This window comes from Galendromus occidentalis, unplaced genomic scaffold (assembly GCF_000255335.2).
Source record: "Galendromus occidentalis unplaced genomic scaffold, Mocc_1.1 scf7180000077121, whole genome shotgun sequence".
In the NCBI taxonomy this organism is placed as follows: domain Eukaryota; kingdom Metazoa; phylum Arthropoda; class Arachnida; order Mesostigmata; family Phytoseiidae; genus Galendromus; species Galendromus occidentalis.
Window position 1 is genome coordinate 505,843 of NW_003805109.1, and position 13,557 is coordinate 519,399.

At 50.7% G+C, this 13,557-nt stretch overlaps 3 protein-coding genes and 1 long non-coding RNA gene across 4 annotated transcripts; 2 read left to right on the plus strand and 2 right to left on the minus strand.

Moving 5' to 3' along the window:
• Positions 1 to 237: 237 nt before the first annotated feature.
• Positions 238 to 3,616, plus strand: Rcd5 (microspherule protein Rcd5). Its single transcript, XM_003741112.2, has 10 exons — positions 238 to 503; positions 728 to 866; positions 952 to 1,137; positions 1,216 to 1,437; positions 1,560 to 1,766; positions 1,913 to 2,077; positions 2,225 to 2,412; positions 2,548 to 2,656; positions 2,781 to 2,899; positions 3,334 to 3,616. The coding sequence occupies exons 1-10, from the start codon at positions 454 to 456 to the stop codon at positions 3,431 to 3,433; spliced, it is 1,485 nt and encodes a 494-aa protein (XP_003741160.1). The 5' UTR covers positions 238 to 453; the 3' UTR covers positions 3,434 to 3,616.
• A 606-nt stretch (positions 3,617 to 4,222) lies between these two features.
• Positions 4,223 to 5,664, minus strand: LOC100905815 (short coiled-coil protein B). Its single transcript, XM_003741027.2, has 5 exons — positions 5,534 to 5,664; positions 5,082 to 5,207; positions 4,809 to 4,882; positions 4,640 to 4,726; positions 4,223 to 4,493 (listed from the first exon to the last, which is right to left on the minus strand). Exons 2-5 carry the CDS (start codon positions 5,204 to 5,206, stop codon positions 4,339 to 4,341), a joined length of 441 nt encoding a protein of 146 aa, XP_003741075.1. The 5' UTR covers position 5,207; positions 5,534 to 5,664; the 3' UTR covers positions 4,223 to 4,338.
• A 1,141-nt stretch (positions 5,665 to 6,805) lies between these two features.
• On the plus strand, positions 6,806 to 7,861 carry LOC100907021 (RING finger protein 141). The gene is made up of 4 exons (XM_003741113.2): positions 6,806 to 6,940; positions 7,044 to 7,151; positions 7,294 to 7,399; positions 7,479 to 7,861. Exons 1-4 carry the CDS (start codon positions 6,806 to 6,808, stop codon positions 7,718 to 7,720), a joined length of 591 nt encoding a protein of 196 aa, XP_003741161.1. The 3' UTR covers positions 7,721 to 7,861.
• Positions 7,862 to 11,243: 3,382 nt separating this feature from the next.
• Positions 11,244 to 12,235, minus strand: LOC100906054 (8.6 kDa transglutaminase substrate). Its single transcript, XR_145373.1, has 4 exons — positions 12,055 to 12,235; positions 11,848 to 11,906; positions 11,473 to 11,596; positions 11,244 to 11,392 (listed from the first exon to the last, which is right to left on the minus strand). It is a non-coding gene; the product is annotated as an 8.6 kDa transglutaminase substrate (long non-coding RNA).
• Positions 12,236 to 13,557: the final 1,322 nt, after the last annotated feature.

Sequence of the window (13,557 nt, forward strand, 5' to 3'; positions counted from 1 at the left end):
TGATTCCAATGAGTGTATCCAGAAGACTGATTTCTATCGCGGAAACCGGAATTTACTTGTGACCCCTCCCGGGGCCGTCATCCCCGCTTTCGGTTGACGAAGTCACTTTCCTTTTTCATCTGCGGGTCACAACACCCCTGTCCCGTGGAGCGCCCCCGGGAGCGGCTCTCCGCAAGCATAGATCATCATCAGCACCCGCCCGCGCCGCTGCTGGAGAATGATGGCCGAACGTACGATAGTAAACAAATCATCACGTTTCCCTCAGTGTTGCTGAGTCCAGCCTCGAATTTTCCTTACGTCTCAACTGGAAAGTGATACAAATCTCGCGGGAGGCTGCCACGAAACTTGCGCGTCGCGAGTTCTCGAGCGGAGAGATTCACGCGGCTGAAGTGTCCCTAAACGTCTTCTGAACTGGGCGACCTAAAGCTCCAAACGAACGATCTCTTTCACTAGATGTCCGAGAGAGAAGAAGACGCTGACGCCGACTCTGTTGAAGCTACAAGGTAAGCAGCAAGTCTTCGAACTCGGCAATCCGGGAAGATTAGCCAGCCTATATAGCTAGCTGAGGGCAGTGCAAAATTCCCTCCGCAAAATGCTCGATTCCTTGGCGAAGCTCCGGGTTGGAAGGATAGTTGCTTGGGAAGTTTCCGAGCAAACGACAGGTGTGAGCGTGCATTCCGCTCATGGTCATCATACAGTACTCAGAAAAGAACTGAACGATTTCTAGGAGTGGACGACACATCAAGAGACGACGATTCGACGATGAAATCGTCGAGAGCAGTCTAGGCGGTGTATCTAAATTGGGGGCTCATGGAACGCTGCAGAGTACACCGACAACACCGACACCGGTCGCAGCCATAGTCAAGGTATTTCGGCTTCGACTCCCGAAGATCTTGGCTAAGATTCCGATTCCTGAAGCATGCTCCAATTTATTATATACGCCATCAACAGATGCCGAGACCGTCGAAAGAGAGTCGGAAAAACTCCCCCCCTCGCTCGCTGCTCGAAGTTCCCGTCGCAACTCCGGTGAAGGAAACCAAGGTCAAAGATCTGAAAGGGAAAGAGAGTCAGAGCCAAGCTGCGCGACCCTCGAAACCCGCTCAGAAATCTTCCAAGAAGCGCAAATCTGAGATTCAGGTAAGGAACTTTCCGCACATGCGAAGGAAAAAGGATCGTCGATAGGGACAGCGAATTTAGGCTGCCATTGCATTACAGCTCGATGAGATCCTCGGTTCAACCTCGAAACCCGCGTCCCCGTTCACGATTTCGAGTCCTCCGTTCACCTGTCTAAGCGCTCCACTAGACGATTCTGAAGACGAAATAGACTCTTGGAAGCCGTCGGATGATCAGTTGCTAATGCAAGCAGTCATCCAACTGAAAGACTTGGAGCTGGTTCACAAAGGAACGAAGTTTTCCTATCCCTTCAGTCTCGAACAGGTCGGTCGATTCGAGCGATTCCCGGCTCGGAAACATACAGCTTGTATATTCGAGGAGCAGAGATCATCCGTCCTCTGGCGGAGCGCTTTGCTGAGAGACCGAAGGGTTGTACTTCTTTACAGGTGACTTCTCGTTGGAAAGCATTGCTCTACCCACCTGGCGGGTCCTCGGACAATTCTTTCGAGGGAATTGCGGAGCTCCATCCCTCCACAGTGGAGTATCTCGAGAGAAAATGCCCATTCAGCGAAGAAGAAGAAGCGATACTATCGAACATCAGTAGTTATGACGATCCGAAAATGTTTCAGTCGATTCTAGACGCCCACAAAGAGGTTCGTACCATATCCGTGAGATGAGAAACGCTCCGACGCAATTAACAAATTGAAAAAGTTGGGGAAACTCTTCCGCGAGATATTTCGGGAGGAAATGGGAAGCTCTCTCCGATTGATATAATCTTGATGATGTCATATTTTTGAAGGTGTTCCATCCTAGACGTTCCGCGAAATCCTTATTGAAGCATTGGCAGTTGATGAAGCAGTATTACCTCTTAGCCGATCAGCATATTCCGGCTTCGTCGGAAAAACACATCTACTTAAATTTTTCCGACGTCGAGGACGAGTATAACGACGCAGAAATGGAGTCGGTGAGTATCTCTCCCCGTCTGTCGTTCTGATTTCGACGGACTGTGCACCTCCTCGACATTTTATTCGATGCCTCGCCTCCTGGAACTCGTTTTCTGCGCTCATGATATATTCCGCTAACTCCGCCTCCCACCTCCAACCCTCCGCAGCGATGCAAACGTCGACGAGACTTCGCTCTGGACAACGAGCTGCGCCAGTTACAGCGATCCGCCCGGAAAGAGATGAAGCGTCTCGAGTCTGAACTCCCGCTCTGGCATGCGATGTCAGCTGATGCCAAAGACGATTGCAGGAAGAAAGTTGTGCCAGATGTGGACAACCAGACCTTGGCGGTTCTCAGGTTAGCAACGATTCTGTCACCATGAATTTCCCAGGAGGGGGAACCCGCGAGCCGGATCGCTCATGTGGCAGCGGGTGGCAAGTTCCCCCATGGGGAGCTTTGAAAACGATCACAAGTAACTCGCTCGACTTGCAGGGGAAGATCGGTTAGATATCTGATGAGATCGAAGGAAATATCACTCGGCAGGTCTTCAAGGGAGATCAAAGTTGATGTCGACTTCAGTCTCGAAGGTTATGCGTACAAGGTCAGTTTTCGGAGAATAGCTGCTATCATATGTCTCAACTTGTAAAATGCCGTGCTGAGCGACCGCGACGCGGCCGCAAGTAGGCCGAGAGGTTCAGAACTGAAACCCACTTTCCCGCTTGCAGATTTCTCGACGCCAAGCCATCATCAAGCTCCGCAATAATGGGGAGTTCGTATTTGCTAATGAGGGCAAGCGGCCGGTTTACGTGGATGGCAACCCTGTACTGACTGGGAACAAGCTGAGGTATGTTTTTCCCCGGGCTATCGCTTCTAAGGGTCCCGTGATAGATGTAAGTGCGATCGGCAATGATCTCTTTGAAATCCATGGGATCGGAAGTGTTGCAAACCATCTTCTCTCGCGACCCGTGCGGTCCCGGAACTCCCTCAAGCTCCTTCGTGATTCGTCGGAGCGAGCGGAAGGCTTCCCCAACTGAATTCCCCAAGAATTCAGTCAGCTCCGGGGGTACATCTTCCTTTCCGATATTCGTCGTCTGCGCCAGCGGACCCCCATTCTCTTCTGCCCGGGCCCATGCGATAGACTCTGCCGAGACTTTTCTGAAAATGCGTCGCGATCCAAGATCGAGGATGTGAGACCGGAGGTCGTTGGTCGGAGACGAAACGGCAGATCGACTATTGGAAATGAACTTATTCTCATCATCCCTTCTGAATCCTTCGCAGATTGAATCACAACTCGGTCGTCGAGCTCGCAGGACTTCGTTTCGTTTTCTTGGTGAACCAAAAATTGATTAATAGCGGCATGGCTAATCACATCCAGTGAGTCGATTCGCTGGGAGCATGAAGTTCTTCTGTATATATCGTTGCTCCTCTCAGTCGGGGAGTCCTACACTCGCACCTTATTCTTGATCGTCACGAAACTTGATTTGGAAGAAGCGATCGTTTTGTTACCTTAGTCATGAGGCTCCATTTGACGCATCATAAAATATCTCATTTGTTGTTCGTACAATTTCCACGATATCCTCATTATTCATTATCCATCAAATCGGCTCTGCCGGTCCCTCTGCGGGGGCGGGGCTCACCGGGTTATATCTCGGTCGGCATCTGGTCGGTACGACGTCGAGCTTCGCTCGAGGAGCGATTTTCTGATTGCACGTACAGTGGAACCCCGTGTTAGTGCACCTCAAGGAGCTAGTGGAAAGCGCATACTATGAGCGAGAACTCACTAGAACGGAACAGGTCAACATGGGTATTATGAAGGTTGAATTCGGGGGAATCGGTTCATTGCAAGCGAGTCCACCATAGCGGGATACCACTGTAGATCAAGATACCATTTCTACGGACCAGCTGGCGGCCAGAGAATCGTCTCGGCACTGTCGCGATGGAAGTCAAACGACGCGACCGCTCTTGAACTCTGGCACGCGGCTCACAGGAAGTTTCCTCCATTCTGAGACTTCCCCTCGGGGGGACTTCGGAAGCAGAGCCCTGCATTCCGTCGAAGAGCTTGACCGTCGTAGGTGACTCGAGCGATGAATATCGAGCAGCAACAGATCCCGAACGGTTTGAAGAAGGAAGCACTATTCCAGTCAGTGCAAGCAAGTGATATGACTCATTTCGGTGCCAAAATTGATTATATTAGTAGTCATATCATTCTCGAGCAATACGTTCTTTGCCGGATCTCGCCTTGGTTACGATTCGAAGTTCCGTCAGAATAGACATTTGTACAGATCACTTCTTGCGGCTTGGCGGCTGCTGCTGTTGATGCGTAGATTGGAAAACCGAAGAGGCTGACATGAGATTCTCTATGTATTGCCCTAAGACTTGATTCTCGGATTTTAGCTTGAGGTTTTCTTCTTTCACACAGTCCACGCGTTGGGACAAATCTGTGAAGGATCGGAAAGACAGTGAGGATTCTGTTCCGGCTATCGGAGGTATTTGTCGGATGAATTCGGGAAAACCATTCCTCATACGTTGTCTGAGGAGCTCAAATCAAAGCTTACTGCACTTGATCGATTCGAAAGAAACATACCGTCTAAAGTGTTCTGCAGCTCTAGAACTTGTGAAATCAGCCGAGACTTCTCCTCGGTCTCGTCTGCGTTCAGATCATGATCCAGTGCTGCAAGAAAGGCATTGCTAGGAATCAGCACCGATCGGCGATCCTCAACCCTATGCTCCCTGAAAAGTCTCGCTGAACTCACATGAGAAAGTCGACCCATCGTGATTCTCTTCTTCGAAGTAAAGATGCTCGTCTACCACCGGGACACTGCCGCTCCTGAGGAAGAGCGGTCGTCAACATTCCTGTGATTTCTTGGATCACATGGATAATATTTCCGAGCGGAGAGGAGCCATCGCATTTGGTTCTCCAACAACACAAGTGTCGGAAGGGAGTGTTCCCCCCTACCGCGGGCTCTCCGAACGAAGTCCTCCGCACCCATCGGACTTTCAGGCCGAGAGGAGGGCTCAACGCTCACCTGGCAAGGCCAACATCCGGCAGGCCATCTGGAGTGGAATCCTTCACTTCTTCACCGTCTACGTCGGCAAGCGGGATATCGTCATCTAAGTTCAGACCGCTTGCAACAGGTGCCCGTTCTGCCATACTGGAAGATGAATTCAAATGTGTGATGGGATCGATTGGAAACAAAAGGGGTGTGCAGAGCTCGAACACAGAAAGCCGTGTCGCGGCCTCAATGGCTCCGGCGAATGAGAAATCTTGAGGCGACGGCGATAAACGTCTCGAGTAATAATTCTTCCGGGCTGATCGGATTGAGCCGAGCCCGCAAGCTTCCTCGACACTCGATCTTCAGCAGAAAATCTCATGTAAGACAGATTGAGAAAATATCTCGCCGCCTCGGATGGAGCCCAACTGTAGCACGGCAGCCCTTCTCAACACCGTCGATTATCTCATTCCAAAATAAACACCAACCTCCCAGAGCTCGTTCTCTGTTCCCGTGCAGCTCTCGGAGAGCGGTCAGCTTCTGTCAAAATCTCCCGTTCGATTCGATGAGCTCGTCGTCAGCAGGCGTAGGACGAGTGACGGCTGGGTGCAGCAAGTGGCTGTGTCCTGGGAAGGCGATCAGCAGACGCTTCCTCATCATCATGGAGGGGTCGTCGACATTAGCATATTTCGGAACAGATATCGGACGCAGAGCCTTGCGGAAGGTGAGGCTCCTGGACCCGGATTGAAAGCGAGCTTACTCTCATCAGAGGCATCATCACTCATCACCAGGCGCGATCTTCTGCTGAGGAGTGGGTGTGTGGGATCTCGCTCCTGCGGTCCTGACAGTTGTTTCTCCGGTCTTATCTAGGAGATTCACACTCCTCTTCTACCTCAGATGATCGATCCTTCGCTCCGTCTCGTCGCAGTCTCCCTAGAATTTTTGGGATAATCTTAATCCAGAGTGCATCTCCGATACAAATACCCTGACATGTGAGCCAGCCCTTGTCGTTGTCTCAAGAAACTGACCGCGGTCTGGTCATCTGATCTCTCTGAGCGGTTCGTTCGAGTGACTCCCCGCTCCGTGAGGTTATACGCTCAGCTGTGCTATCATGCAGATGGATCGGCAAAATGATTACCGCGAACTGAGGAAATGCTATCTTGGTCTATCCTGACGCGGTTCTTCGGAGTACGCATGATTTCCTTTCTCCAATATTATTATTATATTCTACATGCGCAAGATATCCGCCCTCCCACGTAGTGCGAGGAACAATCCCCTCTCAACAACTCGAGTCCCGCTATATCAACGTCGATTTTGATTGAACTGAACCCCGCAGAGGCAGACTCTTCAATGGGACGCGCGCCTGTAGTCCTCGGTGCAGATAATTGATGAACTTGAGTCCGACGGATGACTCGCGAAGAGAGAGATCCCCGCCGAGCCGTTCGGTCTGAAAGAGATCTGTATGCTCTGAAAACCCTGCATGTTGGCTCCTCCAGTCGAACCTTCAGTCCCTCGGATACGTAACCCAAGGTGCAGCCAAACGCATCACGTTTCCCTCTCACTCCGTGCATCGCACCCGAGACCCTTTCGTAAGTTCTTATTTTGTCTCGATGACGACTAGGTACTTCTCTCATCTCGATGGAGTACTTCGAAAGACAACGATGTTCTCCATCAGCAGATCTTCGATGTGTGGCCGGTCGGTGAAGGGGCGCAAGAAGCATTGAGTTGGAAACCGCAGAGATTCCCGTATTTTCGGAGAGATGGGAGCTCAGCAGAGTATCGCGGTTCAGCGAGAACTCAAACAATTGAGAGACATAGCATTGCTCGACAGAGACACCGTCGCGAAAATGATTATCGATTTGAATGAAGCCGGTCTGAATCTCAAAGGACGTGAGGTAAGATTAGCTTCGCTCGAGTGTCCCGTACATATCCGTGGAACTTCCGATCGAAGTTTTGCGATTAACGTAGAAGTTTCTCAATCGAATCATCCACGCCCAGGTGCGCGTCGATGTCGTTGGGTACACTGATGATCAAATCCTCTGGAGGAGGGGAATCCGTTTTACGTGCCGTGTAAAAGATCTCCAGTCCAACGAGGAACTTATCAAGGTGAGTTCTCGCCGCAGTCATGACTACGCTTCTCACTTCCTCCGACCCCTTATCTCCGACTGGAGTCTCAATGCTTCTCGCGAGAATGCTCTCAGAAGAATCTGAGGATTCCTCTATGAACGATTCCATCTCTATTCTGCAGGAGATAAATCTCCGTCAGTTCATCACTGTGTACCATAATGTCATGATGAGCAAGCAGCTTTCAAATGTACCATTGGCACCTCCGCCACGTAGCAGAAATTCCTCTGGTGAGTAACGAAGATGCGCCCGGGAGGCAAACACAACCATATTCGAGCGATATAGTATTGAGAGGCATGAACGTTGCAGATCCCTCAACAGACGACGATCTCTGCTGCGTTTGTTTGGACCGTCTTCCTCAAGTTTCTCTACCCTGTGCGCACTCGTTCTGTCCAAATTGCATTCAAGAATGGCAATTGAGGAGCAATTCGTGTCCGCTATGCAGAGAAGAATCTTCGGTGGATGAGCAGTGGCTTCTGGAGGAGGCACCCGATTTGACAGAAATGGAGAGAGAACTCCGCATAACTCTCGCTAATTTGTTACGCTCCTAGATGTTATCTGAACGTTCCTGGAAGTTATCCGTAGATGGAATATTGAGCCAATCGCCACCGAAGCATCCAAGAGCTTTTATTACGAATGCAATTCACTCGTGGTGCCAGACCCTGAATATAAACACCCCTGTGAGTGTTCTTCACAGTAATTCATGTGCCTTTATTGAGAAGAAGATCGAAGATTCGCCGAGGGCGATTCCGCGGTCCTAGGGGTGGAAGCTTGGACTTGGGCCGCCATTCCCGGAGAGAATCGGTGAAATCCCGGACGATGAGCCGTACTCCTTGTCGAGGAGTTAGTCGAATCCCTTGAAGTCCTCGGTGCTCGGTCTATCGTCCATCCTAAGCAGGGAAGGCGAGCTTCATGGACACTTCGGAAGAAGCCTAACTCTCCGTAGGCGCAGGAAACCCCAACATTCGGCAGGGGCTGGAAATCAAGGGGTCGAAGGGGCTCCCAGGCTCAATTCAATCGAGAATGCGCAATCCCCAAGCTTTTAGATGGATCCATCAGCCGCGATCACTCTGCATCAACAGGGAGAGCGATATACATCGAGGTTGATACCGTATCTCTTCCGAACTTACTCTCCGAGCCAGCGGTCACAAACTACGGAGAATTTAAGCTCTTGGAATAGGGAAAGCCAGCGCCACGAAGGTATCACCATCGTCGGACGACTCTGATGGTTATCGATCACAGAATACGCACCAGCTTCCTGTGCAGCCGAGTCGTTGAGAAGCTGAATACTATTCATCAAGTCCTGTGTCTAGAGCTTCGCCGAGTAGTTGGGAGATGGTTAAAGGTACACGGGTCGTGCATGGAAATTCGATCAGGCTGGAGATTCGGTAAGCTCTGAAAAGCCATACCTCGCATAGCGATGACTCCCTTCCCGACCGGGAGGCGCGGTGAGCCTTCACACAAGTAGGTACATTTCGGAAGGAGTCTGCTCACCAGGTGGTCAATCGCTCGAAGGAGCCGCGCTCCAACTCCTCCCTCGACGACGGTCGCGAGAGCCTCCGCGACACACTCCCAGAGCAATCTCTCTGCGGTGCAAACGTGGGAGAGAAGAATGGACTTATGGATTTGAATCAATTACATTTCGTATCAAGGATCCGCGAGCCGAAGCACGCAATACGCAAGCCCAGACCTTCACGCCAGCTGGCATTTTTCTGGCTCCCTCGTAGCTTCACCGCAGTACCGGATCAGTAGCGGATTCTGACGGCAACGGAAGTAAGCAGTGAAATCCGTCCGCCAGGATACGACCGCTTGGCAAATGAGACGTCCCAATTCGGCCTGAGACGAAAGCCGAGCTCAGCTAACGATGATCTCCGGATACGGAAACATGATGTAGACTTCATGCGAGCAGCTGATCGTATACCCGCCTCCGGCTTATCTGAGACATCGTTGCAGCAAAGCGAGAGGCAGAGCCGTTCGTAGAGCATCAGGCGGCCGTCGGCACATAACTTCTTGGAACTGAAGCGCGAACGAGCTCGACTCGGTGGTATCGGTATCTCTCATACAGCTTCTCTAATGGCGAGTCAGACATACTTAACATAATTTATGAGGAAAGAAATTCGATCCATGACACGCGTTCGCATCGTGTGGTTTCTGCCCGTGACAGCCTCTATTTCGGTTCCGTATTCGGTTAGTATGAGCCGGTCACACGATGACCTCCATCTCCTCTATGCGAATGAACGAAACGTATCTCAGGTAGAGCGATCGAAGCGATCACAAACTATTCGCGGGGACAAATTTCCGTGCGAATAGTATCGGTCGCTATATCGATCAGTTAAACGAATGTCGTCGAGTCTATTCCCGATTCACTGACCGGTATGTAGCGCTGGTCGGCGTTGAAGTGAATGAAATCTCTCCAAATCACCTGACTCTCGGGACTCAGATCGGGATCGCAATCCTCGTACCACTTTTTGAAGGTTTCCGCAAAACATACGCCTGGAGGCAATAGATGGCAGATTCCGCCACAAGCCAACTCGTAGTAGTTGCTGCAGGCGTCGCCCCGAACCTGGAAACCGATCGTTCAGTTCTCCGGTATCAGAGGTAATGAAAGTCGTTCGGGAGGGCACACCGTCGGGATGACGATCCGGGAAGCGGATTCTCGTTGTGATTTGGAGCCTCGCCTGATAGGGTCTCTCCACGAACTTTGAGAACTCTCGATAGCTTCGAGGAAAGTTCTGGCACATGTTGAATTTGTTGACTTTTTTTCTGGTGTCATGTTCGTTCCATACAACTTCTGGGCTATCGCCTTGAATTTCGACACGACGATTCTTCGGAGGCTCTCTGGAAAAATGTATGACTCGAATTCTCGCTCCCGTTCCAATAGCTATACCGGATAGCTATACCGCCACGGAGAGGATCATCCTAAACTGGATGCTTCCTATACGTCTGCGTTTCGAAGAACACCCAATGCCTACGGACTCCCGCGGAGCTCGACGGAATGTGAGCCGCTGTTTCTCATGACTTGAAGTCAACCAGAAAATATTCCCACCTCTCTGTTATGAAAGCCATCACTGCTGTCACCATCATCAGACTCAACACCATGAATATGGAGATCGTGGTGATCTCAATGAGAGCGGCTCGATGTCCTCCCAAGGAACCCTCCGCTTCAGTAGGTGCTGTATCACCATGAGTCACCTGAAGCAGAAAGCTCGATCACCCGGTCGGAAAGTATGGGGCTACCAAAACTCGCAAATCAAAAGTGAGAGATCGATATGCCGATCGAATACGATTACTGTGAGCACCTCCGAGACTTGCGGTGGCGAGAGGGCATCTCTCCTTGGCATCCTTCGGACACGGGGGCTCCTTTCACTAGGGAATGGAATATCCGTAACTTCTCGAGCTCATTGTCAGGAGTGAACTCATGTGGGTTTGATACGAAGTCCGGATGAAGGAGGCTTCGTTGTCCAGTAGCTTCTAAGAGGGAAGTCCCGAAGGTGCATCTTCATCTCTACGGATACTCCGCGTGGATGATCCGTGCCGCCGACGCAAGAGCGCTCGAAAAAAGGTCAGGACTAACAGATTCATCTCACAGGGAGTTCTCGACGGGTTGGTCACTGCGCCATCCGAGAGCATGATCCCAGCAACAGGAAGGCGGTGATAGAAATGCCCGGAATCGTACCAACGTCAGCGTCGGCATATTCTTCGCGAAGTTTCACTGAATGAATTACGAATAATTGTTCGCCTCTGATCAGTATCTAATGCGAGTCTCGTTTTTTGCTGGCGATTGGGTCCCTTGGGTGCACGGAATAGAATAGGTTGAAAAGCATTAATTTATCACTTCAATGAGGAAACGAAGACGGGAAGAGTGCCTTGGCCGCAGCGGACTTGTCGGAAAACGCGCGAAGAGACATGACTTCGAGGATTCGGGAGAATCTCAGATTTGTCGCGCCGCGAGCTTTATTGTGAGCTCGGGCCTGGACGCCGAAGCGTCGGCTTTTCAGGGAAGGCATCTGGACTAGGTATGTAGACTACGATACTGGCAAGACCACAGCATCGATATAGAATCAGAAGAATGAGCAGATGGACAGACTCCAAGCTCGTTTTATTCAAGGGCACTTTCCGTGAGGTCCTGGTGACGAGAGGGCCTTAGCAGTTGACGAGCTGAGCTTACAGGCTCCCTTCTGGCAAACCGTCGGAGGAATCAAGCTACAAGCTTCACCCGAGCACTGTGGAATGATAGTTGTAGCCTGTTAGATACACAGGGTCTCGACCATTTTGACCATGACGCACGCGTGATGCAGCTCACCGTGTAGCATGAATCACAGCATGAGCAGGTGGGTCTGTACATTCCGCAGCTGCAGTTGAGCGGTTCACACTTCGCTGACGAGCAATCCAGGTCAGGACAATGTGCGGGGGACGTGGATGACACCCTGATTGAAATATTCATATTTGTCGTTTGTCTTACACTTTAGGTTGAGCTAGGTCCCCTATCTCGACCGATTAATTCAACCTCAAATGCCGATTAACTCGCTGCTCATTGTAATAGGGGTCATTGGATCTTTGATCGATCAGATGCGAGTCGGCAGCATCGGAGGAAATAGGGATAGGATTAAAGATTTCGTTTTCACTCTTTGCTCTGAGCATAGAGCCTCAGCGAGTGTATTTCCGGAGAAATACTCACAGGACTATACAGCAGCCCAGCAGCGCTAGCGTGAGAGCGCACCCGTTCATCCTGATTTTCTGGGGACGGAGATTCATTTTCAGCATCTCACTCGATTCCTGATTGGACAATGTCTGATTCTGTCGTCATCGGAGACGTTCCGCCGAAGTATACTGCGACGTTATGTAGGAAAGTATGAAGATCAGTGAGGGAAAACGATCGACTCACCAGATTCACAGAGGAGATCGTTCCTTGGAAGAAGTTCCGAGTGTCCACTTCTTGAGACGCTGTCTTTTATTCTCCTACTATACGGAAGGGTTCAGAGTAAGTCTCTCTCCACGTCTCTTTCGTTCAATTTTTCGCTTCATACGAATTTGCATAGCCTTCCGAAATCAATTCAGAAAAACTCACGCCGGAAGCTTCGAGCGTAGCGAAAACAGCTATCGCCTAATAAATCACATGACCGCTCAAATGTCCGTCTGATAATCCAGTCGGTTCTCAGCACTCACATCCTTGGCAATAATGTTAATGAAATTCTGATCCATAAGCTCATTCACTCCATATCCGCATCATGTGACGTCGCCGCAGCGATTCCGTTTCTGTCTCTTGACGAATTCCACATCTGTTTGTTCCGAATATGGGAGCTTACCACAAGCCGTATATTTGACCCGATCCGCGGAGCTGAACAACGGAGAGGGACCGTCAATTATTCAAGCCCCTATTTTCTGTGCACCGAAATAGTCCACCTGTATGCAGAAGAAACAAAAGCAGAGAGGGGCATGCGCTCTCTCGACTACAGCGATTTCTGAAATTGCGGATCCAGAAGACTCGCTCAGAAACGAGCTGTCAAGGGAGACGTGATCGAGCTGCCGAACCTAGCAGCAAGTAAGCAGGTAGTCGTCGCATTTTGGAATATACTGTCGAATTCTGTCGATAAAGAGGACGGCCAATGGGACCCATGGGCAAATCGGCTCAGCTTCTGAGAGCAAGGATGCGTTCGTTCGCGATATCCGGGCTGAAAGCATAATGAGAGAAGCGTGCGAATGTTTATCGAGATATAATCCCTCAGAATTCCCCAGACCTGGAGAGAATATCGGTGATTCTTAAGGTCGCAGCGTCGTGAAAACACGCTATCGATACTCAGGGGACTTTGAAGGAGCGACCTCACTCCACCAGCTCATTCGGCGCCTGCACCTGACTGCGCCTATCCCCGCAAATGCAGAGCGTCCGTCGCGAGCAATGCCCTCCGAAATTGTGACGCTGGCGATTTCTGATGTGAGATGAGTCCTTTGCGGATGATCGTCCTGGTTCGGGGAGTTCTCTCGGTTCTGATGGAGTCCCTGACGCAACGATCCCCAGAGAACCGATAGAGCAAGCGACAACCGACGAAAACAGATTTCCGTCCGACTTAGCGACAAGCTCGTATCTTACCAGATGCGATCGAATCATTGGCCGCGAAACATTTGTAGCGTTCGAGGGAGGAGGCCTGAACTCGAGGCATTTTCCCGAGTACCGTTGTGTAGAGAGATCACATTATATTCATTGGACCGCCCTACCTGACGGCACTTCTTCACCGAGTCATCTTTCACAGTCAGTGAGACCTTGAATGCAAGGCGAACACGGTTGTGCACTTGCGTCTACGGCTCCTATCTCTCCGCCCGTGAGATAGGATATTTGTCTTGGAAGCCGCAGGAAATCCCCGCTTCGAAGAATCGAATCTTTGCATGGATG

Coding starts and splice junctions, on each gene's coding strand:
- Rcd5 (XM_003741112.2), top strand. CDS start 454: ATGTCCGAGAGAGAAGAAGACGCTGACGCCGACTCTGTTGAAGCTACA. Junction 1,438..1,559: donor ATCCCTTCAGTCTCGAACAG/GTCGGTCGATTC, acceptor ACTTCTTTACAG/GTGACTTCTCGTTGGAAAGC. Junction 1,767..1,912: donor TTCTAGACGCCCACAAAGAG/GTTCGTACCATA, acceptor ATATTTTTGAAG/GTGTTCCATCCTAGACGTTC.
- LOC100905815 (XM_003741027.2), bottom strand. CDS start 5,206: ATGGCAGAACGGGCACCTGTTGCAAGCGGTCTGAACTTAGATGACGAT. Junction 4,727..4,808: donor CGATGGGTCGACTTTCTCAT/GTGAGTTCAGCG, acceptor CCTTTCTTGCAG/CACTGGATCATGATCTGAAC. Junction 4,494..4,639: donor GCTGCAGAACACTTTAGACG/GTATGTTTCTTT, acceptor GATCCTTCACAG/ATTTGTCCCAACGCGTGGAC.
- LOC100907021 (XM_003741113.2), top strand. CDS start 6,806: ATGGGAGCTCAGCAGAGTATCGCGGTTCAGCGAGAACTCAAACAATTG. Junction 6,941..7,043: donor TGAATCTCAAAGGACGTGAG/GTAAGATTAGCT, acceptor ATCCACGCCCAG/GTGCGCGTCGATGTCGTTGG. Junction 7,152..7,293: donor CCAACGAGGAACTTATCAAG/GTGAGTTCTCGC, acceptor TCTATTCTGCAG/GAGATAAATCTCCGTCAGTT.